The sequence below is a fragment of the Chamaea fasciata genome, unplaced genomic scaffold (genome assembly GCF_029207755.1).
Source record: "Chamaea fasciata isolate MVZ Bird 193981 ecotype frontalis unplaced genomic scaffold, bChaFas1.0.hap1 SCAF_7, whole genome shotgun sequence".
NCBI classification, from domain to species: Eukaryota; Metazoa; Chordata; class Aves; order Passeriformes; family Sylviidae; genus Chamaea; species Chamaea fasciata.
In genome coordinates, this window is record NW_027094092.1 from 60,381,699 (window position 1) to 60,406,914 (window position 25,216).

A 25,216-nucleotide genomic window follows, 5' to 3' on the forward strand; every position below is an offset into this window, starting at 1 on the left:
TTTTTCCTTCCCCTCTTTTCTCCCCCTTTCTTTCTCACCTTCCCCTTTTTATCCCTTCCCCCCTTTTCTCCTTTTCCTTCTTTTTCCCTTTCCCCGTTTTCCCTTTCCCTTTTTTCCCTTCCCCCATTTTCCCTTTCCCTTTTTGCCTTTCTCCTCTTTTTCTTCCCCTTTTTTTCTCACTTTCCCCTTTTTTCCTTTTGCCCCTTTTTTCCTTCCCCCCCTTTTTCCTTTTCTCCCCTTTCCCCCCTTTCCCCTTATTCCTTTCTCCTTTTTTTCCCCTTTCCCCAACTTTTCTTTCCCCCTTTCTCCATGTCATTTCCCTTCCCCCTTTTTTCCTCCCCAGTGTTCCTTTTTTTCTTATATTTCATCAGAAAATAAGTGTCAGGATGGAAGAATATTTTCACTGCCTCTCTCAAAAACATGGTACACGATTAATCTGGTTTTTTAGTAGCATAATGAACCTTTCCTGGGGGGGGGGGGGGGGGGGGAACAAACAAACAAACAAACAAACAAAAAAAAACACAAAAAAGCATGAGAAAGATGAAGAGATAATTTTAGAAAATGTTTTGGGTTTGTTTTTTTTTTTCCCAAACCGTTGGCTTTCATACCCCTTCCTACCCCATCCTTCTCAAGACAGGGTTTTGGCAGAGTTATCCATATAGGATTTTTGGATAGTGCAGGAATGCCCAGAACATGGAGCAGCTGAATGGAGTCGCAGGTGTTGGCAGTGATTTATCCTGAGCTGTCTCATTTCTCCTGAAGAACAGAGGAGCATTAATACATCCAAGGAAAGTGCCTCAGCTCAGGGATTAAACTCACTAAAAAGCTTTTGGACAGGTGGAAGTGCAGGTGGAAGATTAATGTCATTGTGCCTTTGGTTGGAGAATTAACAAAAAGGGGGTTGCTTTGAAAATTAAGGGGGGAAACACATGGAAACACTGAAATAAATAAAAAACTTGATGCTTGGTACTGGGAACCAAGTGCCGGAAACTCAGCACTGGAGTTGGATTTGGTTTGTTGTGCTCATCTTCAAAAATGGGAATACTGTTGGGGCCAGGGTTCAGGTGAAGGAAAGAAAGGAAAATAAAACACTTCCTCACTTTGGATGCTGAGTGACATTGATAGAATGCCTGGATATTTAATATTTTGTCTGATTTTGTGCTGGTTTTTCCTTTCCCAGTGACGGGTTTTGCACACAACACAAAGTCATGTTTTTAAAAGAACATAATTTATCATTATTCCCATTTTCCCTCAAACAACAGAGAGGGTCAGAGATACTTTGGGATTGAGGTATTTTGTTTTTCTCATCCCTTGAGAGAGGTGCAGCAACGTTCATGTTCAGATATGCTGTAAAAATGAAAAGTCTTTTAAAAGCCTCTCCATCTGCTCCTGCAAGTTAAAACACTCATAAGTGATCCTGTTTCTCACCCTTGGAGCTCTCAAGCCTTCCAATTCAGTATGTAAAATTAAAATAAAATTCTGCTCTCTCAAGCCATATTTTTAAGAGTTTTCTTTGTGTTTAAAAGCCCTGAATTGTCTTGCTTCTGTACTGATCAAATGGTTGATTCCAGTGGATTCCAGCTTTCCAAGCAGAGGTGAAATTCTTCATTTTCTATTTTCTGATTTTCTAATTCTTTTCTGATTTTCTAATCCTTACCTTTCACATTCAGCCCCAAACCCACCAGAATTAACAGATACATTTGACTTGAGTTTAGATGGATTATATTAAGCCCATACTGTGATACATTCAGCCTCTTTTGAGCATGCAATGCACAGAACTTGTTCATTGCATGAGGGTTTTAAGTATTTCATAATAAAAGCTTGAAATCGAGGGAATTACATGTTTTAGTAGGGATGGAAAAGCAGTAATTCAGGAAATGTGTAGTCTTTACAGGAAAACATCCATTTCTTTTTTTGTAGGATGCGAGATACTGCAAGAAAAGTGGAAGAAAAGTATTTTTCCAATCTTGCAACACACGTGGAATTCCTTCCAGTGGAGTGGAGATCAAAGCTGACCCTCGATGGAGGTACAGGACTCAGTTCTTTTGCTGCTCCAGCAGCTGCAGAATTCTCCCCAGGACTTTCATCTGTGCTCTCTGCTTGTGCCAGGCTTGGATTTTTGTTTGGTTTTGTTTGTACAGCTTTGAACATTTCCATCCCTGGAAGTGCCCAAGGCCAGGTTGGACACTGGGGCTTGGAGCAACCTGGGATAGTGGAAAGTGTCCCTGCCCAGGGCAGAGGGGTGGAACTCGATGATCTTTCCAACCCAAACCATTCCATGAGTCCATTTTATCATTCTCCTGGATGTAATTTAAGTCTCCTTTTGTTTTTTTGGTTGTTTTTTTTTTTTTCCCCAGACACCGTGGACTCCATAACCCCGGATAAAGTGCGGGGTTTGCGGGACATGCTCAACAGCAGTGCCATGGACATCATGTACTACACCAGTCCTCTCTACAGGGATGAGGTAAGTGTGGAAAACCTGGTTTCGTGTAGGTTTCACTAGAGCAGGGCACAGAGGCCGAAAAAATCTGGATTTGGGAATGTCAGGAAAGTTTCCTTCTAAGGAAAACCTGAGTAAAGGGTGTTAACACTTTGTAGATGTGTCATGGTCACCCACAGTAATCAGAGTTTTAAGACTGAGAGGAGAAGAGAGACAGCAAAAAGTATGATCCATGTCACTTATTTAGAGCAGAAACATCTAAAATGGTTCTGTATCAACAGCTGAGAAATGGGGTGGGATTCAATGTTGTTCTTCTTAATTTCTGCATATTTAGAGCAATGGGAGTCCATAGAGCTGAGGGGTTTTTTTACCTCTGACAAAATCCACGGATATTTGTCACTTCATTTTTGCTGTTCCTGAAGACAGATGGGATGGCAGCACGAGCCAGCCTGAATGCATTTGGGTGCCCTTGCCTTGCAGGGAAACCAAAATGAACCCCAGTTCCTCAGTTTATCAGGGGACTGTGTATATATGTGTGTGTGTGTATGTATGTATATATAGATAGATAATATTTTAATATATCATAGATATATCACATGTTATATTATATATATTGTGATATATCACAATATGTCATGTAATATAATATGTGAGATATATAAATTATATATATTGAGATAGATAGATATAGATATAGATATAGATATAGATATAGATATAGATATAGATATAGATATAGTGGCTTGAATAAATGATTCTAACCTGAATAAAACATGGACAATGCTTCACCCCAGTAGCATCCCTTGTGTATCACACTGGAAAAGCCCTGTGGGGCTGTTTTAGGATTAATTTCTTTAGGAATTGGAGCTTTTTTCCGTGTTGGCTGTGTTATGTATGGAGTAGTGTTAATCCTTTTGCAGCCTTGGTACCCTGAGCATGGTTAGACTGGGGCAAGGTGAGACTTTTAAGTTTTTTCCTGGGTATTTGATGCTACCTTTCAGTAAAATTAGGTGTGTTTAAAGTCCTTTAGACTGGCAACACAATTTTCAAACTGAAATCTGTACCTCTCTTCCTGCTCAGTAATGGAGAATTCATTGATCAGGGCTCTCCACTGTCTCTCAGGTTTCCCTGTCTGAAGCCAACCAATGAACTTTTGTGGCAAGCGATGGAAATTTCTCTGGCAGCTTGAAAAGAGATATTTTTAAACTGCATTAGAGGCTTGGCATGTCCGTGGACATCTTATGGGAAATGGGTTAGTGAGTAAAGTTCAGGTGTACTGGCCAGCAGTGCATGAAAATTTAATTCATTGCTCAGTAGAACTGCAGTTTTACAGGTTTATCACCATCCCCTGGGTGTGAGAACTGGCATAGAAGGAGCGTGCTTAGATCTGATTACAAAATACTAACTTGGTTCTTTTCATCAAATCAAATTAATTTCCTTGAAATGTTTGCAACAACACACGCAGGTTAGTCTTCCTTATCCCATTTTATTTCCTGTGAGCTAACTTTGCAGAGTTTAACACAACAGTGTCAAATGGAGCATTCTTCTGGATGGTTTTGCCGTCTTCAGTGTGCTTTTCTTTGTGGCACTTTGCTCCTTGCAGCTCAGAAACGAGTCTTTGAGGATTCACATGGTGACACATTGCTCAGAATTAATGTCCCTGCTCACTGCTTTATGGCCCCAACACAATTCTTTGTGTACTCTGGGCACTGCCAGTGCTTTCCACCCAGAAATCCTCAAAGGATCTCAAAAGGAGCTTACTAAACTTTCCTTTGCCCCTGGGAAATAAATTGAGGATTGTGGTGAGCCAGGCCTAGAGAAGAGTGGAGCTGATGGCTCTCAGCAGCCATGGAATCCCAGCCTGGTTTGGGTTGGAAGGGATCTGAAAAAGTCATCCAGTTCCACCCCCTGCCATGGCAAGGACACCTTCCACCATCCCAGATTGCTCCAAGCCTCATCCAGCCTGGCCTTGGACACTTCCAGGGATCCAGGGGCAGCCACAGCTTCCCTGGAAAACCTCAGGGCCTCACCACCCTCACAAAGAAGAATTCCTTCCCAATATCCCATCCATCCCTGCCCTGTGGCACTGGGAAGCCATTCCCTGTGTCCTGTCCCTCCAGCCCTTGTCCCCAGTCCCTCTCCAGCTCTCCTGGAGCCCCTTTAGGCCCTGCCAGGGGCTCTGAGCTCTCCCTGGAGCCTTCTCCTCTCCAGGGGAACATTCCCAGCTCTCCCAGCCTGGCTCCAGCCCTTGGAGCATCTCTGTGGTCTCCTCTGGACTCTCTCCAGCAGCTTCTTCTGCTGTTGGGGACCCCAGGGCTGGCAGAGCATTCCAGGTGGGCTCTGCTGTGACCAAGGCAGGGACAGAATCCTCCCCACTGTGCCAGGGCTGGCATTTTGGGCTGCGAGCACCCAGGGCACAAGGCTTGGATAGGAATTTTCTTCCCCCTTCAAGGATCACAACTTTTCCTTTCAAGCTCCTTCCCACTCTTTAGGCAGCTCATTAAGGGGTTTGCGGGTGGCAGCCCCTCTTTCCTTCCAGGGGAAGGAGCCTGGTCCTGTTGGTGTCACAGGAGAGCCCAGAGCTCTCCCAGGGGCCCTGGATTGCTCATCTGAGCCCTCCCAGAGCGTGGGGGGTGACCCCCTCTCTGATTTCAGCTATTGTTTCTTCTTCTCCGGTGTGGCAGGAGAATATCCGAAAGGTGCCTCTGACTTGTGGCATGTGCTGTGATACCAGACAGGCTTTAATAATTCAGCACAGCACCATGAACATCCCGGTCTGGTCTCAGACTGCAGCCAACAGATTCAGCTGGGTTGTTTTCATGGGAGAGAATTGTGCTGTATCCTCCCCTGTACCAAATCCCTCTCTATACATTACCCGGATGTAAGAAAAAAAGCAATAAATTGATATTCTGATGCACAGAGGCCTATTTCTAAATGAACAGTCATCTCACATTCTGCACCTGACCTTACTGGGCCATCTGTGGTAACGTAATCTCGGGTTTTAGTGTCCTCAGTGGGTGACTTTGTTTCACATCTGTGTCACTGGAGCTTCATATTTCTTTAATAATAAATGCTTGCAACACAGACTGTTAGTTGCATAGTAAATTCAGAGTTGTCACCTTCGTTATACTGTTAAGTGCCTTTTTTTTTTTTTTTACTGATCCTCCCTGTACTTACTTGCAGGCTGATTGTAATTCTGTGAATTATTGATTCATGCCTTGGCAGAAAACGCCTTTAGTGCAGGATAAATAGAATTTACATCCATCATCCCAAGATTTCTAAGGATTTATGCAAATATTGCGCTCTAAAAGTGGAGAAACTTTGGATGTCCACCTTCATGGAACAATTTATGTTGGAAGGGGCATTAAGGATAATCTCATCCCAATCCCTGCCGTGGGCAGGGATATCTTCCACCAGAACAGGTTGCTCCGAGTCCTGACCTTGGAATGGCTTCATGGGTTTGCCCGTGTACACTTACTTAAAGGAGAATTAATGACTAACCTCTTGAAATTTGGGACAAGTATTAACTTTTACCAGAGCTTTCACCCCTCTTGGGTTGTTTTCCAGTGGAAATCCCATTCTCTTGTGCACTCCTTTCAGCAATAAAAGGCAGCTGCTTCAGGTGTGTTTGAAAACAAGATGGGAAGCAGGATATTTTAAGCTGAGATTATTTCAGGACCAGTTTTGCATATCCTGTTTGAACCTAATAGTGAAGGAGCTGCCTGGCAGCACTTCCATGGCTGGTTTAATTAATTTGATTGCCCTTGAATGTATTCTCAGCTTTATAAAGTGATTGGTTCGTGGCTGTGCCTGAACCTAAACTTCATCTTGAGCACAGTGACTTGTTAGAAATGGGTCAGGCTCAGCTTTTCAACAGGAGGGGTCCTGGGAGAGAGACTCAGGCAGATCCACAGATTCTCTTTCTGTATCATCCCCAAGAAACAGAGCCCTTGCCGTCTGTTCCCACAGCCACGGCTCGTTCTGGCCTCTCATCTGTTGTTGTGACACTCCTCTGGCACCCATCAGTGATTCCATCAGGGAATGTGACAACTGTTGTCTCCTCGGGGGTCAGCAGCCTCCCCAGCTCTGCTGGCACGTTCTCCTGGGCCACGTGGAGCACCAACTCCTTCATCTTCACTTTCCCAATCCTTCACAATCCACCCTTGAGCTGCAGCTCCCCCCCTGCTTGGCTTGCCAGGCCCCTCTTCCCCCTCCAGCTGGCTCACACTCCCTGTTGCCTGCTGGCTGAATTTCAGACGAGTTTGCTGCACTCTCTCCTGAAGTTCTCTTGACATTTGGGAAGAGCTGCTTGCAGAGCTCGCCGTTCCTCAGATCTCCTTCACCTTCCTTTCCCTCCAAGCCTGCAGGAACAGTCCTGCTCTTCAGGCTGGAGAGGGGGCAGAGGTCAGGTGTCCTGCACTCCCTTTCCTTAGGTACCTATCTGTTAATTTATTTTCCATGGGCTTCACACTGTTCATGTGGGAAGATTGGCCAGGGGAGAGGATCCTGTGGAGACAGCACAGAGAAAGGAGCAGCACTCACTAACTGTGTTCCTGCTGTGCTCAGGTGCCAGAATGGGATTCTCTGCTCCCTGTTCTCTTGAAAAAAACTCATTTCCTGGCTATTGAGAGGAAAATGTCATTTTCTGCATTTTTAATTCTGGTGTGCACTGAAAATCCCCTTCAACTCCAGCAATCTGCCCGTAAAATGGACCAGGGGATGGAATTCTGGATCTCCTTGGTGTGGGTCCAGGGGGTGTTTGTCCACACACGCATCCCAATTTCCTTCTGCTTTGCCAGGAACATGCTATCCGTGCTTATTTCTGCTGGTGTCTTCAAGGCTTCTTTTCCTCAGAGGAGGATGAACAGCTGTTTGGGATGCTGGTGCTGGAATTTTGAGGTTGAGCAGCTGTTTGGGGTGCTGGAATTTGGAGGTTTGGATTTTTCCAGCTCAGCACAGGATGCTGGTAATGCTCTGCAGAAAAGGGCAGCAGCTCTGGATGTCTCACTCCTTCCACAATTTCGTGCTCCCATCATGATCCAGCAGCTCAGGCTTGCCCAGTACCCAGGAGGAGATAAAAGATGATTCTGCTGCCCTTTTTATCAGCGTTCTTCAGCCTGAGGTGACAGGGATGTGTCACCTGACTCAGATTCCCCGTTTTATCTTTACAAAACCCAGGCCTGTGCCACCAGGATTCCTGAATGGACGGGGTAGGCTGTTATTTTTTGAGTTCTTGGAAGCCATGTGCCAGGCAGGCACATAACTGGGAAAGCGAAGGGCATTTTTGGCCTCATCAAGTCCAGCCTCCTGCTCTTTAGTCAGCACTCTGATTTTTGGCTTCCCCCTGGAATTGCACGGCCCTCAAGCCAGCTCTCCACGAATGTGCAGAAGGACCATGCCTTGCTCTGCCTTTAAGCTGGTTTCTGAAGGGCAGAGAGCTTTTAACCTCAGTTAGTCTGAATATGAGCTGCTGCCTTCTGAGCAACTTGATCCTGCAGGCTCGAGTTTCCTGCAAGGAGGATTTACTGGCAAAACTTCAGCTGATAAAGGGAGATAATCTCAGAATGGTTTGGGTTGGAGGGGATCTTAAAGCCCATTTCATTCCAACCCCCTGCCATGGGAAGGGACATTTCCACTGTCCCAGGTGGCTCCAAGCCCTGTCCAGCCTGGCCTTGGACACTTCCAGGGATTTGGGGCAGCCACAGCTTCTCTGGGAATTCCATCCCAGCCCCTCCCCACACTCCCAGCCAGGAATTCCTTCCCAATACCCCATCTCTTTTCCCTCTATCAGTGAGAAGCCATTCCCCCTTGTCCTGTCACTCCAGGCCCTTTCTTTGAAATCCTTCAGTGTCCTCAGGCTGTTGCTAAATGAGCTCTGAGGTAGGAGGGCCAGCTGGGAGGATGGGATTTGATACAGCTTTTCTGGAAGAAATAGGAATTGTTCCCTGTGTTACAGTGTTTGATCTGCTCAGGAACAGGCAGGTAAAGGGGCTGCATTCCCCTGCTCCCTCTGGAAGAGCTGGGGGCGATGGAGCAGAGCAGCTGGAGCAGGTGACAGGGAAAAACAACAACTCCATCGACTGCTGCCTCATTTATTCTTTTGGGAGGTGTTTGAGGCTGTTTAGTCTGTGGGAGAAGCCTTAGGAGGTTGGGAAATAGGTTGGGGAGAAACTCAAGGAATCTCAAGGCTTTTTGTAAGGAAAAGCCCTGTGGAGACCTGGGTTGGAGAAACAACTGCCACTGTCCCCAAAAAGTGCTGGGAACTGGGAGGGAGGATGGAAGAGGGGAGTTGGAAAGAGAGAGAGAGAGGAGTCTGGTCATGCTGCATTCCACTATTCCCACCGTTCCTGGAGATTTTTTGGGGTGATTCCTGCTCTCCTGTTTTCAGGCAGAACCAGCGGGTGCTTCCCAAGTACATAATAGATCCCATGGACCAGAGGTTTGGGGCTGGCAGGGAAACCAGTGGGAAAAATGGTTGATTTCAGCAGGAATTCCTTGGATGGAGGTGCAGGGAGAGCAGGAGAAGGCTCCCATTCCCTGTAACCCAACCATGAAATGCAGACATGGAGCAGCCTCTTGGATTTGGGAGGCTGAGGAGGGAGTTATTTTGTTGTTTGGGGTTTTATTTTTATTTAATAACATTTAATTAAGCCCTTTAGAGGCAGTAGAAAGACGAGCTGTGCATAGAAGGATCAGCTCTTAAAAAAATTATTATAGTGATGCCATTTGGGAGGGAAAATTTGATAGGCAGTCTTATTTTTCATGTTTAAATCCAACAAAAAAAAAATCACTGATTTTAGGCAATATAAAGCCACTTAGTGTTTTTGGAAGATATTTTTACATGGATTTTTAGAACATATCAAGCTGTAACTACAAAAGATTTGGAAGCAGTGCATGTTGCATTTACTGGACTAAAACCCTGGTCAAACTTTTCTTTCACAAGTTGGAATATTTTATGCTTTTTAAGACTAAGGAAGCAAATCAGGATTAAATCATAGAATGGCTTGAATTGGAGGGCACCTAAACATCACGTAGTTCCATCCCTCAATAAATACTACCTTAACTTCATATACTGCTTAACCAAACAAGTTTTAAGATGGGGCTTTAAATGAATATTCATTTTCTTTTCGGTTCCTTTTGGTTTTCTCCCTTTTTTTATTTTTTTTTCCCCTTACTCTGCACCACAAAGGTTCAGTTTCTAATCTTAGGACTGGCACAGGACTGTTGGCAGGACGCCAGCATGCATGAAGTGCTCACTGCAGGTGGAGGGCTCCTGGTTTTGGCAGAGCAGCAAACCAGACCATTCACAGTGCCTGGAAATCTGGAGCTTTTCCCACAGCAGAGCTTCCACTCCACAATTACCTCAGGGATTTGGAGTTTAGGAATGATCTCCATCAGAAGATTTGGTTGAATTCGGTGCTTGGACTCTGATCTGCAAAATTGCAGATGTGCACCTATCTGGAAATCCATGAACCAGTTCTTAGTTATGTCCATGTTTGTGCCTGATTTCCCAGTAACAGCAAGTTTTTAAGAAGGAGGAGGATTAAAAACAGAGTTGGACTCAGTGTCCAGCCAGAATTTTCCAAGAATATTCTGTTTTATGCCCTCAGATTGCAAGCTCAGATCTTTATAATGGGAAAGCCATGATGCCAGAAGATTATTTACCAGTTCCTGGCAGGAATCCCCAGACAATTTGATTTCAGCTGATTCTTGCTATTTTGTGTTCTGGGTTTTAATCAAAACCTTTTTAAATGGAAGAAATACCAGCCAGCCACAGCTCGTCCTGATTGACATTTTCAGCTCCAGCTCTTGCTGAAACCTCTGCCTGTTTGTTCATGTGGGAAAGTTTGTGCCCACAGCCTGTGTAGCCCCAAATGGAAGAAGAGGCAGCACCACAGTCAAAAATACTTGAAAATGGGTGTTCTGATACTCCTTTCTCCAAGCTGCTGCAAGGCTCTGATAATCATTTCGCATTGCTCCAGGCAGAGGGTTTGTTGTGTGGATTCTCACTCAGTAAAATGTGTATCAAACACTGGCACTTCTGCTGCCATTCATATTTATATTCAGTAATGACTCAGGCTCTTGAAAAATCATGTTGAAATTATATGTTCCATAGCTTTAATTTCCCCTTGCTAACAAGGGAATGATTTGCACTCTCTTGTTTGTCCTCCTCCCTGCCACAGCCTGGAAGCATTGCTCAGTTTCCATGCTGAGTTTCACAGGCAAAGCTGCTTTTTTTTTTCTTTCTTTCTTTTTCCTTTTTTTTTTTTTTCTTTTTTGTACTGGCCAGTTCCCAAATCTCATGGTTTCCAGTGTTTCTCTCTAAAATACTTTCTGGGAAGCTGTATCTTTTTATCCTGCAGTGTAGGGTTTGGAGCAGATAAGCTTCTCATAGAGACTCCATGAACGTAGGACCAACATTTATTGCCGTAGCACTATAGGATTAGTCTGTGATGTTTAAGGACAACGTTGCGCTCCTGCTTTTCCCCAAAAATCCCTCCTGGAAACCTATAACCAGAAAACTGGGTTTTTTAAAGCATTTATATCAAATGTTCAAATTCTGGCTCTGCTTGTCTCTTCTTTGCCTTTTTTCCCTTCCATATCATCCTCTTACCTGAGATGAGGCTTTTAATTTTTTAGCAGCATCGTTTCATTCTGATTCCTCGGGGATAATTTCCAGCAGGTGCAGGTGTAGGAAGGGAAGGAGGACAGGAAGCTGCCTCTCCTTTCAGCCAGGCAATGGGGAGGAGAATGAAAGGCTTGATGAGTTCAAGCCTGCTTTGCTGAGACCCAGAAGCAATTTGAGGATGTTTTCCCACAGCCCATCCAGGCTCTCACTGCAGTGTCTGAGCACGTCGATTTCAGTGGATTTCTCTCTTCCCAGTCCCCTTGTTGCTCACAGTGAAAAAGGAAGAAGGGGGTATGAGGTGTTCAGTAGGGTGATGCCAAGGTTTATGGCAGAGATGTGAGTTGATTCCAGGTCAGGTGTGGCTCAGGCTCCTTCCATCCTCCTTCAATTAAAAAAGGAGCTGTTGATACCAGCAGAATGCTCAGTGCAGTGCTGCAGGAAAAGGAAGAGAGCCCAGCAAGAAGAGGAATACAATACAGACAACAGTCACTGTTGAGCCAGTGAAAACCAGGTGCTGCTCACCTCAGAGGGTGCTGCTAAGTGCTTCAAGCACAGCTCAAACACTTCAAAACATTTATTTTGAAGTGTTTATTTCAGTTTGATGCCTTGGCCCATGCAGTGCAGCTGTTTTAGGGTCACCACGTGTCCTGTGTGGTGGCTGCTGGTGGCTCTGGAGGGGACGGATGAACCTCTGGAGTCAGTGACCATCAGCCAGGCAGTTGCTGCTGCTGGCCATGGGATGGAATCTTCCCAGCCTGATTTATCAGGAATGGGGTCAGTGTGGGGTGGGGAACATTCCTGAACATCAACTGGAGCCACAAGATGTTGACACTAAACCCTGTCTCCTCCTCACCCAGCTGGTGAAGGGGCTGCAGCAGGAGCTGAACCGCCTGTACTCCCTCTTCTGCTCCCGGAACCCGGAGTTTGAGGAGAAGGGAGGGAAGGTCTCCATCGTGTCCCACTCCCTGGGCTGTGTCATCACCTACGACATCATGACTGGCTGGAATCCAGTCAGGCTCTACGAGCAGCTGCTGCAGAAGGAGGAGGAGGAGGAGCTGGAAGAGCGTTGGATGAGCTACGAGGAGCAGCGTCTGCTGGAGGAGCTTTACGTCACCAAACAACGGTAATGCCCCCGCTCCCAGGGATCCAAGGAGATAACCACATCCCTGGGGAACGCCCTCTGGGTGTCTCCAGAACCCACCAGGGCTGTTATCTTGGGTGGCTGGTGGTGTTCTTCTGCTGGGGCTGGGTGGTGAATGCTAAACACAGCATAGGGAGCTCTGACTCCACACAGACTCACGGAACGGTTTGGGTTGGAAGGGACCTTCAAAGATCATCCAGCTCCAACCCCTTGCCATGGCAGGGACACCTTCCACCATCCCAGGTTGCTCCCAAGTCTCATCCAACCTGGCCTTGGACCACTTCCAAGGGTTGGGGATATTTGTGGTGCTGTGAGACACCCATCAGAGAATCTAAAATTAGCAACTTCAGTCATTCAAGTTTTTTTTTTGTCGTGATTCATGACAAATCGTGAATCACAGGTTTTTGGTTCCTTCTTGAAACCAATCTGAGTATTGGGGGGTACTTGGGAAGCATTAATTATAGCAGCAGCCCTGCTGTGGTGGAGAATCAGGATGTGTCTCACTAGGGATGGGTGCAGGATGTCTGTCAGCTGCAGGGCTGGTCCAAATGCAGGACTTCTGAGAAAAGGGAAGTTTAGAAGCCCTAATGAAGTGTTGCAGTGTGAAGATGACCCTTCAGGCATGTCACAAACATATAATCAGGGAGAAAAGGCCATTTTCACACTCCTTAGGCATCCTCTGAAGTGCTTCCACAGAAATCCCGAGTACCATTTGACACTGGCACTTCTGCAGAGAGAGAGTGGCTCTCCCTTCAGTGAGCAATTCAGTGTGAAATGATGGAAAATAAGACTGCTGACATCCTGTAACCTCTGGAATTTACTGGGACTGAGAACAGTTTTACCCATCCATATGTGTGCTTTACATTGTAGCTGCTTTTTAAATTCAGGCCAACTAGAAAAGCAGGTGAACAACCTTTTTTCATGGTAGTTGAAAGGACGGGACACCATTCTCCAGAAATTCCACCTCCATACAGAACTCCATAATGCCCAGACCGTTTCCTGTGGCTTTGTTGTTATTTGGGGGGGGGTTAAAATAAAATAAAGCAGGTGATTTGGCTGCAAAATCACCAAGGAAACAGGAGGTGAGTCAGGTGCTCCTGAGGAAGGAGGGTGGGCAGATGCTTGGGGTGGTGAACAGGGGAATTGTCATGTCTTGATTGATTCCTTCTGTGACTGGAGAAACAGGATTTGACAGGCATTGATTCTTAATCAGTTGAGCTGCTCCAGGAAATACTGACACCATCACTCTCTCTTCCCAGCAGACAAAAACTGTTGGACCCCCACAGGAATGCCTGTTTGGATCAGAGAGGTTAAAGCTGCATTTTTTAATGGATCTCAGAAAGATCTCTATTTTCTAGGTTGAGAGAGATAGAAGAGAGGTTACATGAGTTAAAGGCATCCACCATATCAAAACCACCTGTCTTAAAATTTAAGGTATGTATGTTTAAGAGGTTTCTACTGAATTTTTCTGCTTGCTGTAAAAATACACCTGTGGTGTGATTCATTCTGCTTATATTTATTTTTTTCCCATGCCCCTAGACACGATTTTGGCAGAATAATTTAGATGTTGGATGAAGTGTGTGTACGAACATGTAAAAATGCTGTTGTATTCATACATTATTATTTAATTGCAATTCTATATTTGTAATAAATTTTGAGCAACCTGGTTTAGTGGGAGATGTCCCTGCCCTTGGCAGGGGGTTGGAATGAGCTGAGCTTTAAGGTCTCTTCCAACCCAAACCATTCTGGGATTCTGTTATTTATGTTTATATGAAATTATATGTAAACATATATGTAAATATATAGATTATAAATATGTTTAATACATAAACCTAGTTACTGTATTATACACACACACACAATTCCGTGGGAAGATAAAAACCCTTTGGCAGATTACATCAATCACATATTTTAAACAGTTTCACTTCTACTCCATTGAATAATCCATCTTCCTTGGGGACTCCTTCTAACGTGTCACATCTCTGAGCAAATCTGATTGAATTTCCTCCAGGAGTGGATTTTCCTTCCCAAACTCTTCTGCTCTGACAGTTAGCACACTTTCAATCTCATGAAGCAGATTGCTTGCTAATCAGCTGTACAAATTGCTAGAATTCCTTATCTTTGGGAAAAGGCATTTTCCAGCTCCTGGGTGGGATGTGCAACACTTCCTAGTTGCTCAACTCCATCCTGAAGTATTAAACCATAAAAATGTGACATGATAGATGAGAGTAAACTGGATTATTGTTTCTTAACTTGCCATTTTTCTTTCCTTATGAGTTCAGAAGGGCTCCTGGAAGCCAAGGTCAATGTTGAGCTGTAAAAAAAGAGGAAACTGACCATACTTCATGTTGTCACAGCCTTCTCCTTTTCATCACTGCCTGAAAGCATGTGTCAGGCTATTATCTCTTCCATCAAGGAAGCTGGAGTCAGGCTGGTCCTCCCCCAGCTCTGGCAAAGATTATTCTTCACTCAGTTGCATTTAAACTGAAGGGGTATTCAAGAGTTGCTTTTTAGATGGAGAGGAGAAAAGAAAAGGGGGAAGAAACTTTAAATAAAAGAGGACTTTATCTACCTAAATAGATGGACTAGATCTGTAATCTTCAGGTGACATTACCACTGCAGTTCATCCTTTTTCTTGCCCCTAATGACAGGGAGATGGTTTTGGTTTTTTTCTGTGAACCTTCACGCTGGTGATTCCCATGGCTTGAGACAGAGCTCCAGGGGGAAAAGCTTTCCATGGAAATGATGGCAAGGCAAGATTTCAGCAGGGTGACTGAAATAGGATTGTTCATCAGCAGACCCATCCAGCTCACTGAGGGTGACTGGTTTGTTGAAGGAGAACAGCCTTGTTCAACCACCCATCCCTTGGCTCTTCGTGCCAGCTCTTCTATGGACTGAAAAAAAAGAATTAGGGTTCCCAGGATGGGACAGAGTCACTGGTGTCACATGAAGGAGGAGAGTTGAGCAAGCGCAAAGGTTGCTTTTGGCAAGACAAATGCAAGAAGAAATACAGCAGCTTGCTTGGTTCGTGCTTAATATTAGAGGAAATGAAATTATTGACTCCATGGGGAGGAAAAAGCCCACAAAACATGAAGATTTATGGGGTGCGTTGTACTCTAATAAAATATTGGACAAGCCACCAGAGTGGGAACTTGAGGGGGGAGAGATCTTTGTCTCTCTTCCTCTGCTTGTCCTCAGATGGGATCATGGAAGAACCTGCTAGACCAACCAGGAGCTCTGGGGGTCAAAAGCAGAGCCAACACCCCGTTGTAAATTTAAGGTTTAGAATCACAAGATTTAGAATTCTTCGTCCCAGCCTTGGAAGAGGAGTTGGAGTTGAAGGATCATGGGGAATGGTTGTGACACCAACCCCTTCATGCCTCTGGTGTATGCAAATAGGAAAGTTTTTATTGTAGGATGGTTTTCAGTCAGGGCAGGGGAGAGGAGAGCAGGATGTACCTCAGTTGCTCCTTAGGACTGACATGGAAATCCGTTTAAATCTGGCTTTGCAATGTCCTGGCCCAAAATACTTGAGGGTTCCTCAGCACTTCTCACTCGGCCAAGGTTGCAGAAACTCCTCTGGAGGAAGGTTCAGCCTGAACCTCATGTTCCTTTGTGCCCAGCAGAGAAGGGCTCTGCTGCCTCACTTCTGTTGACTCATTCAGCTTTTTTTTTTTTTTTTTTTTACTTAATTATGAAAATACTGCAGTGCTAAGTTGAATGGATGACTCCTTGGCTCAGCTTCTGCTTAAAATACAAATAAATTCATTAAGTCTTCTGTTTATGAATCATAACCAGGAGAGGAGTGCTGCTCTCAAAGGTCATTTTGTAAACATGTCTCCTGTGTTGTTGGAACATTTACAGGAAAATGCCTCACTCCTGATTCCAGGAGAAACACCAAAATTAATAAATATTTTCTAAAAAGATTTTGATCTTCTGTTCCCAGTGGGTTTTATAATACAGCAGCCTGATCTTCAGCCACCTTGCAACAGCACTGACAGTCTAATGGCTGCAGTTTTAAGGATTTGGGGTTTAGAATTGTAGAATTAAGGTTGGAAAAGACCTGTCCACCACTGAACCACGTCCCCAAGTGCCACATCCACATTAAATCCCTACAGGGATGGGGACTCCAGCACTGTTCATCAATAGAAATGATGGGACAACAGCGGGACAAAAGCCACACACCATGTAACCACTGAAACCAATTACCTTTTGAGGGTTTTCCCATCTCTTTTGAGTGCCCTCTGCCAAGGGCAAGCTGGCTGGCGCTGTCTGATTCCTCCCTGAAGCAGAAAAACCATAATTGTGCCTTTCAGATGCTTGACACAGGAATGTCAGAGGGACAGGGTTAGAGGTTACTTACTCAGTTTAAAGGATTGCACTGGGAGTGTCTCTTTCTGTTGTGTTTGAAGATGAAAAAGCTTTTTGTCCAAGCTGCCAAAACACGAGGTCTGTGTAAAACTTGGGTTGAAGAAAGGAAAGGAGCTTTGCACCAAGTGACAATTTTAATGACAGAGCAGTGCTGTGCTGCACTTGACATGGAATAACCATGCTGAAGGTCTAGTTTTTTCTTTTTTCATCAAGTTGAGACTTCTTTTGGAAGGAAGAGGGGTGGTACCAGTGCCAAGACGGAGTAGGAGGAACCTTTTGTGCAGCACTGGAATCCAAGAGATGAAAAGGACCATTATTCCTATGCCCTCATTCCATGTGCTGACATACAGGGAAGGCACATGGCATTCCAGGGATCCTCCACGTGCCTTTAGCAAGAACTCAGCAATTTCTCTTGCTGGCTGAGCATCTGGTGATGCTAAAATTAATTTTCCAACTGAGAAAATAAGGGTTGAAAGGTAATTCTGACTCTTTTACCACTGAGTTTTCCATCTGATGGTTTTAGGAGGCAACGTCTGAGGATTGGTGGCGGGGGATCAGCATTGAATTCTGACCTTGGGTTGGTTGTAACGACCCCAAAGTGCAGGTTCAGTGACTTCTCAGATGTGGCAGCTCAGATTTACTCAGTTGGTGTTGGAGGCAGGACTTGAGAGCGAGGTCACAGCAGCTTTGGGTGACATCAGAGTGTCTCAATGGGCTGTGCCTGCCCCTGGGACATGGTGGCACTGGTGACAAGCACCATCCTGTTCATTTAACCCCAGCTGTGTGTAGCAAGAAAATCATGGAGAAGTTGGTTGGGAGAAAAATGAGGAGGTCTGGCAGGTTTGGAAAGCTCCAGGAGAAATCAGACTCATTTCTTTAGACTCTTCTTGCTCCATCCTTTCCAGCGCTGGTGGACCTTCTCGGAGTTCAAATATCCAACTTGATTTTTGGTTTTAGCACCCCAACATGCAGCCAAGGGCAATTTAACCCTCATTTATTGAGGTTACGGTGTTCTTCCCCGTTGCATTTTATCTTCTTTTTTGCCAGGGTCAGGATTAAATGCTCAAGACAGTATTTCTTGTTTGGACTCAGATGTTTATTAATTCTTATCTATAGTACAGTCTCACAAACCGTGAGTTCTACAGCACTTCTAGCAAAGAAACTAAAAAATGGAGCCCTGTCTCTCTCTCTCTACAAGGCCTTTTGAGAATAAACTGTCCAATTTAGAAATGACACCTAAATTATTTTTACTTTGAACCCAATAATCAACCACCCGTGGTCCCCAATGGGGACTTCTCTGTCCAATTACAAAATACCACCCAGACCCATGAAGAAGAGGGTGAAAAAGAAGGACTCAGCCTCCACCCTAAGTCCTCCATCTTGCTTTATATTTATTTCTATATTCTAAAACCTTAAATTCTAAATTTTGCACCCTGTGATATCACACCCTTCTATCCAAACTCCACACCCACAATCCCAGAGCTGTCACTCAGTTTTGGGAGCCTTTTCCAAGGCCTCAGGTCCAATGCAGTGTTTTCTTGGGGGTCAGTGTCTGTCAGCACAGAAAGCCTGAAATTCTCAGCTTCCAGGAGTCCAACACTTCCCTGTTTGGACTGACCAAGGCTTTGAGTCCCTCCGTTAAAACCAAGAAATGAGGCAGAGAGTGAAACCAAATCCAGCCGAGTTAGGAAGCAGCATTTCCATCCTCCTTGACATGGATGAAATCTTCCCCCAGGTTGAGAATTTCTTCTGCATGGGATCCCCACTGGCAGTGTTCCTGGCCCTGCGTGGGATCCGTCCCGGAACCAGCGGCAGCCAGGACCACATCCTGCCCAGAACCATTTGTAACCGGTTATTGAACATTTTCCACCCAACAGATCCAGTGGTGAGTCTTTAATTGCAGTCTCTAGTCTTTCACCGTGCCTGTTTTGGAGCTCTGGGATAATGTGGGATCTTCAAAGTGTGTGAGTCAACACCAGTGTGTTCCAGCAGAGGATTATCTGTTAATGGTTATTATACAATGGCTTGGGGTTTGGAACTGGAGAATAACATTTCCTACAAATAATTGCCATAAATAACGTATTTTTTGCTTCTCTCTTCACAGTAACAAGCATAAGATTTGGGATTATTCTGATTTTTTTTTTTTCCCCAAAGAAATAATCCTTTTTTCAGACAAGGGTTTTGAGTTTAACTTCCTGGCTTCCATTAAAACATCATCTGTCCAAAGACATTATTGCTGTTAAAAAAGGCTTCACAAGCAGTTTACAAGATAATACAGAAAAGCAAAGACTGGGGTTTTTTTTCCCCAAAGGATCCTAAAAGTAAAAGTTTGTTGATAGTATTTGGGAGAGGATTTTTGGTGTAGCTTTGCCTTTTCCTTATTCCACAGCAGCCAGTGTTGGCTGTTACCAAACAGTTACTGGACTTTTGACCTGCATCCCCTTGGTAACTTCTTTGATGCAGGTCTGAAGTGGAATTTCACGTACAGCAGCAATTTGGGGAAACTTTCCTATTTAAAGTCGCTGAATTTAAGTATATTCAGACTTCATTCCAAACATGGTCACGTTCAGATCCAGCTACTCCAGAATTTTCCTGGGTTATCAGGGACAATTGGTTCCACTCTGCAAATAGTAACTTCACTTCGTTTTAAAATAAAGAAACGCAAGATGCTTTTCTACATCTAAGTGGACAAAGAGAAATAAATAATCAATAGGAAAATATTTTTTTAAGTAAACATAACTCGTGGTTTGCACAGGGGTCAACAAAGAGCCATCAAACAAAATGTTTACATAGCCAATTCCTCTTGATTGGCTAGAGTGTGTTAGAATGAAGCTTACATGGAGTTTGTTCTCTCAGTAAAACCATCTGTGAGTAACCTGTGTGTTGGTAACAACGTGTAGTACAAGTGTTGTAATACAGGTGTTGCAGAGATGTGCAAAAGCGAGCTCACAAGCAACTGTGCAGCTGATAAACCTTCCAGGCTGTGAAACTAAAAGTGAATCCGACCACAACGCTGATGAATTTCTGCGTGTGGCCAGAGTGTTTTCAGCCCCACGAAGGTTCATCGCGCTCTGAGGGTCGCCGGAGTGTGAAGCCTCTCAGAAATGGCTTTAAAATTCAAATGAAAATTTAATTTAAAATTAGCGAGATGGCGTGAGCGGAGGTGTTTTGAAAAAGCAAAAAGGTTTTCATTAAAGTGAAAAATAACAAACTGTACAGCACAAAAGAATAAAAGCCGTGCAAGGTGCAGGGAGGTTCATTACACCTGCTAAGACACCCTGAAAATGCAATGAGAGACACTGTGCAGTCTCTTTAAGTATTCAATGACCTAGGGAGGGGTTTTTGTCCTGCTGCCCAATAGAAAACAGCTACATTTCTTGAGGAACAGCTAAAACATCCAACAGGTGCCTTTGTCCTGGCACTGGGCCAATTATGATGAGAAGAGCATGGGAGTTTCTGGTTCATCTTCCTGGTAAGTTCAGGGGTGAAACTGAAACTCTTTCCTAATATAAAAACACCTATTAAAGTGTGGGGATGCACTGCGACGTAACACCAGCGCTGTGTCACCTTCTAGGCCTTGCTTAGGAGAGATATTCTGGATTTGAGCTTGGAGAGAGCTCTGGATGGGAAGGGAAAGTGATTTTATTTTTCCCAATCTGGGCTCCCGGGATTGATCTTCGCCCCGAATTCCCCTTTCCAGGCCTACAGGTTGGAACCCTTGATCCTGAAGCACTACAGCAACATCTCGCCCGTGCAGATCCACTGGTACAACACGGCCAACCCCCTCCCTTACGAGCACATGAAGCCAAGTTTCCTGAACCCCAGCAAAGAACCTACCTCAGCCCCGGACACGGAGAGCGCCTCGGCCGCGCCCAGCCCCACCACGTCCCCGGTCATGGTGCGCCGCCACTACGGGGAGTCCATCACCAACATTGGCAAAGCCAGCATTTTGGGTAATGTCCCCTCTGTCCCTGGGCTGGGATGGGACACGTCCTCTTGGGTTTTTAGCTTCTTTTCTTCTTGGTGGTGGAGCCGGGATTGATGCACGGGAGTCGCGGTTTCGTCTTCAGGCTCGGTGTTTATTAATTCTTATCTATATTACAAACTCACCAGCCATGAGCTCTAACTAGTATGTGTCGCTGTAGGACATGAAAGAAAGGCTCCAAATCTTTCAGAAGGCAAAGAGCATAGAAAAAAAGGCTTTATTTTCTAATTCTTACTACCTTTCATAAGGTGTTCCAATACACACTTAACAGGATTGGTGAATTGCAAGGACACCTCTCTAATCCCGTTGGTAAAACCAGAGAAACAGCAAAACACCACCTGGAAAAAGATTGTTTTGAGAAAGGAGAGTTGTTCGACAAGATTGTTTTGAGAAGAAACTTTCTGGAGAAATTTTTCCTTGGGAAAAAGTCAGCAGCTGCTAGCAGGCTAAAAATCTTTCAGACTTAGAAATATCAGGCCCACAAGTGTCCTTGCCATGGCAGGGAATTAAAACTGGATGAGCTTTAAGGTCCCTTCCAACCCAAACCATTCCATGATTCTATTCCTGTTCCCTGCACAGAATCAGAGAGTGGCTGAGGTTGGAAGCGACCTCTGGAGATCATCTACCACCAACCCCCCCAAATCCCTGCTGGCAGAGGATGGTTTCAGTGAGTTCTGTAGGTGTCTGGCTTGGTTTAATCCCAGCTGACATTTACCGTGAAATAAAAACCAGTGCATTGGAGTCAAAGCTTGGGGGAGATGATGCAGTTCAGGCAATTGCTGCCTTGTTTTTGTCTGCCTTATTGAAGTAACATCCCGGTGATTTAACAGTTTCCACTCTGCTTCGTGGGAAAAAAAAAAAATTAAAGCTTGTCTTCTGGTTCTATTTTCTGGTATTGGCAAATAGCAGAAAAATCACACCATGTAACCCATTACAGTTACCTTTAACTCATGATTCTACAATAGGAAATTCAGGCTGGTTTAATATAAAGTCTGTTCCTTTCTGGCTTTCTGAGTCAAAATAAGCCCTGGTTTAAGTGAGCTTAAATTCCCTTCACTGGAGCTTATACTTGATCGTGCACTTGCAGTTTTTGTTGACTCAAGGCTTTTCTTTAGCTCTCTGTGTGGGATTTGGGAGAAGCCTAGTGCCAGGAGTCTTCCCAATCAAATAAGAATATAAAAGCAGTTTTTCCTCAAGTAGAAATATGTGGTATTTCAGAGCAGAGTGGCTTTTTGGGGGGGGTTTCTATAGTAACTTGAATGTCTTGTCCATGAGGTGGCAGCAGAGTCGGGATAAAATACGACAAAACTACTCTTAACTTTCATATCCCTCTTCCTGAGCAGCCAAAATAGTCCTTTTAAAGGATGATGTAACATTTTTAAAGGTCTGTTAGGGCAATGGACCCTTAATAAGATAAATGTCTTAAATGTGCTAATGGGATTTTTAAGTGCAGAAGGCACCAGCGTTGTTAGAAAGCATTTTTTGTCTTAGTCTTAGAATTCATGAAAGAGGAATCACAACATGTCCTTCAAAGCAGCAGATTGCTTTCTGCAGATGTATTTCATGGGGGTTCTTTATCCCCCTAAATACAGCTTCCAAATTACAGCTTTTGCTGGCGCAGGAGATGAGTTTGGGGATAAACAGAGCCCACTCCAGCCAGATGTTCCCACCCTAGGGAAGCACCAGGAGTGTTTTCCTTCACTCAGCTCCAATGGACAGGGTGCTGCAGGGACTTCAATTTGCAGTGACTTTAATTTTCAGTTTGACCGATGGATCTTGGGTTGTTTTTTTCCCCTCTGTGCTGAGTGCAGGAGCTGCGAGCATCGGGAAGGGCCTCGGTGGGATGCTCTTCTCCAGGTTTGGCCGCTCCAGTGCCACCCCCCAGACCATGGAGACAGGAAAAGATGGACCTGAGGGGGAGGAGAAGAAGGCCACGACTGTTGGGACCCCACCTTTGCCACACAGCAGCTCGGGATTCCTCGAACCCACAGGTGAGTGAAACAAGAGTGGGGTGGGGGGCTGGAAATGACAGGATTTGCTGTTGTGGGTTTGCCACAAAGCGATAAATGTTGGATATCAAAGCCAGCTTGGACAGGGCTTGGAGCAGCCTGGGATAGCAGAAGGTGTCCCTGGCCATGAGATGATTTTTAAAGTCCCTTCCAACCCAAACCATTCCGGGATCCTGTGAATCTGTTCCTGGACTGGATTGAGTTGGATCGGAAAGAACCTTAAAGCCCATCCCATCCCACCTCCTGCCACGGGCAGGGACACCTTCCGCTAGCCCAGGTTGCTCCAAACCTCATCCAGCCTGGTCTGGGACACTTCCAGGGATCCAGGGGCAGCCGCAGCTTCTCTGGGCACCCTGTGCCAGGGCCTCCCCACCCTCAGAGCCAGGAATTTCTTCCCAATATCCCATCTATCCCTGCCCTCTGACAGTTTAAAACCCTTTTTTCCACCTAAACTCCCAATTCCCCCATACATTTCCCATTCTGAAGCACTCTGGATTTTAGGACACGTATGACTGGAAACAGAAGCTGCCCTTGTCCTGATCTGAACTGCTCAGAACAGAAAGTGCAGTTTTAGCAGCTGGGTTTTTTGAAAAGCAGAGGTACTTCCTCGCAGGAAATTCATCCTTGGATTTATTTCTGAGCTCCCCCTTGGCACTGCTACAGGACACAGAGGAATTTTTTTTGCAATAGAAAGAGTCACAAGTGTCCTGTGACAGCATTCACATGATGGATTGCTGTCTGTTCATACTTATTTCAACAGATAACCTGTCTGAGTCAGTGTTTGAGGGCAGGAAACTTTGGGTTAGACGTGAGGGAAGTAGAGAAGCAGGACAGGGAACATCACGGAGCTGCCGAGGAGGGGAGTTGGCACACTGAGGGTTTCCTGCATGGATCCTGCGTGCTGGAAACCCATCCCTGCTCCATAGAAGGAGAACGTGGAGCAGAGGCCAGCGGGGCTGGGAGCTGAATGATGCAATCCCCACCGAAGGCTGTGCTCACAGAGGGCTGTGGTGGGGTTTGGCTCCCGCCCAAGCTCCCGTAACGGCCTCTCAGAGTGGCCTTCCTGCACAGCCACTGGGGTTTTTTTGGATAAACTCTCCTTCTTGGAAATGACTCTGGTTGTCTGCTGGCCTTCCAAGGCTCTGGCTCCTTGTCCCTGCTGCAGAGTGGGGCGATGCTCCTGGGGAAACAGGGAGCTCTGTGCCGTGTCCGCCGGCGCTTGTGCGATGCTCCCTTCCCGTCCTCCTCCAGCCAGGAATTAAAATTCCTTCAAACTGCCTTTGATAAACGGCTGCAGTTTTGACTCAGTCTGGGGCTTTGGCTTTTGTAGCTCAGCAGGCTTTTAGGGGTTTTTTTTTTTTTGTCCTTTCTTATTTTATTGCTCCTCGTGGAGATTTTCTGACCGCTGAAGTGCCTTAGCACTAGGTTAACATTGGCCCAGTTAAAATGCAGCGGTAATTGCCTTGAATGTGGCATTAATCAAAGCAGCCATTGAAATAAAAGGGGAACTGCTGAAATGTACTTGGAATAATCAGGATATTAAAAGGGCAGAGCTGTGGAGGGACGACTTTACAGGAAGGGCTTGTAGGGTTGGGTGTAGTCCCTTTGTATAGACACTAAAAATGCAAGAAATCCATTTATTTCAGAAAGTTTCCTACTGGGGCCTCAGCATTTGCTGGATATTTCTCTGCAGTTATCATAACAAGTAATAAGTATATTTATAATAAGTATATTTGCAGAGTTACTATAAGGAAAACAGCTGCTTGAAAAAAAACCCCTGAGAATCACAGAGTCATTAAGGTTGGAAAAGACCTCTAAGAACAGGTTTAGTTTCTTTTATTATTTTTTTTTTTTGACTGAACTCAGCACCACTCTTAGGTTTGTGCTAAATGCATGAGGTGCATTGAATATTTCTGTATTATTAAATCTTGATTTAGTTGAGTGCCCTGCGAGATGTAAACACCCAGAGACTGCGTGTGTTGTTTGTGCAACAACAGAACCAGAACACAAAACACTCTGGTGTTTTTGCAGCTCTAACATCCTCTCTTGTTCCTTTCCTTGTTCCTTTTCCAGTGGAGCTGGAGCACAGGATCGACTTTGAGCTCAGGGAAGGTCTCGTGGAGAGCAGATACTGGTCTGCAGTCACATCCCACACTGCTTACTGGTCATCTCTGGATATTGCCCTTTTCCTCCTCACCTTCATGTACAAGCAAGACCAAGAAGAGACTGACAAATCCAATTTAGACACTATTTGAATTTTTTTGACTGGGGACAGGAGGGGAAACTTTCAAAAACCAGTGGCACAAAGCGGATGTTTGACTGCAGAGCTGCAGGACCTGTGGCATGGAGGTTTCAGGTTTAAGTGCATGTTTGGGGGGGGTTTTCCTATTTCTAAAGAGGAGAGGCTATTTGTATTTCAAAGCACTTTATAGTTTTCAACGTTTTGCAGTGCTGAATTAGGCCTGAAAGGACTCCAAATTCCTGTCAACGTGGACTGTACAAAGAGCCAAGACAGCATTGTAGCATCCCGTGAGCAGTTGTGCTTGGGTGACATCCTTGTTGATGACCATAATTGCTGTTTAGTTCATTAAACTATTAAAAAAAGAGTCGATAAAAAAAAAAAAAAACAAACAAAAAACAA

General features: G+C 45.0%; 1 protein-coding gene across 2 annotated transcripts in view; it reads left to right on the forward strand.

Annotated features, from left to right (window-relative positions):
• DDHD1 (DDHD domain containing 1) overlaps nt 1–25,216 on the forward strand; it is a 61,588-nt gene extending 36,372 nt beyond the window's left edge. Inside the window, exons 5-13 of one of the 2 annotated variants that reach the window (XM_066189120.1) lie at nt 1,921–2,027; nt 2,358–2,464; nt 11,927–12,091; nt 12,152–12,192; nt 13,569–13,644; nt 18,317–18,466; nt 20,282–20,534; nt 22,378–22,557; nt 24,649–25,216. In XM_066189120.1, coding sequence (XP_066045217.1) covers nt 1,921–2,027; nt 2,358–2,464; nt 11,927–12,091; nt 12,152–12,192; nt 13,569–13,644; nt 18,317–18,466; nt 20,282–20,534; nt 22,378–22,557; nt 24,649–24,830 — 1,261 coding nt within the window. In that variant the 3' untranslated portion in view covers nt 24,831–25,216. Of the gene's footprint in view, nt 1–1,920; nt 2,028–2,357; nt 2,465–11,926; nt 12,193–13,568; nt 13,645–18,316; nt 18,467–20,281; nt 20,535–22,377; nt 22,558–24,648 lie in introns of both variants that reach the window. The other variant, XM_066189119.1, reaches the window with a different exon arrangement.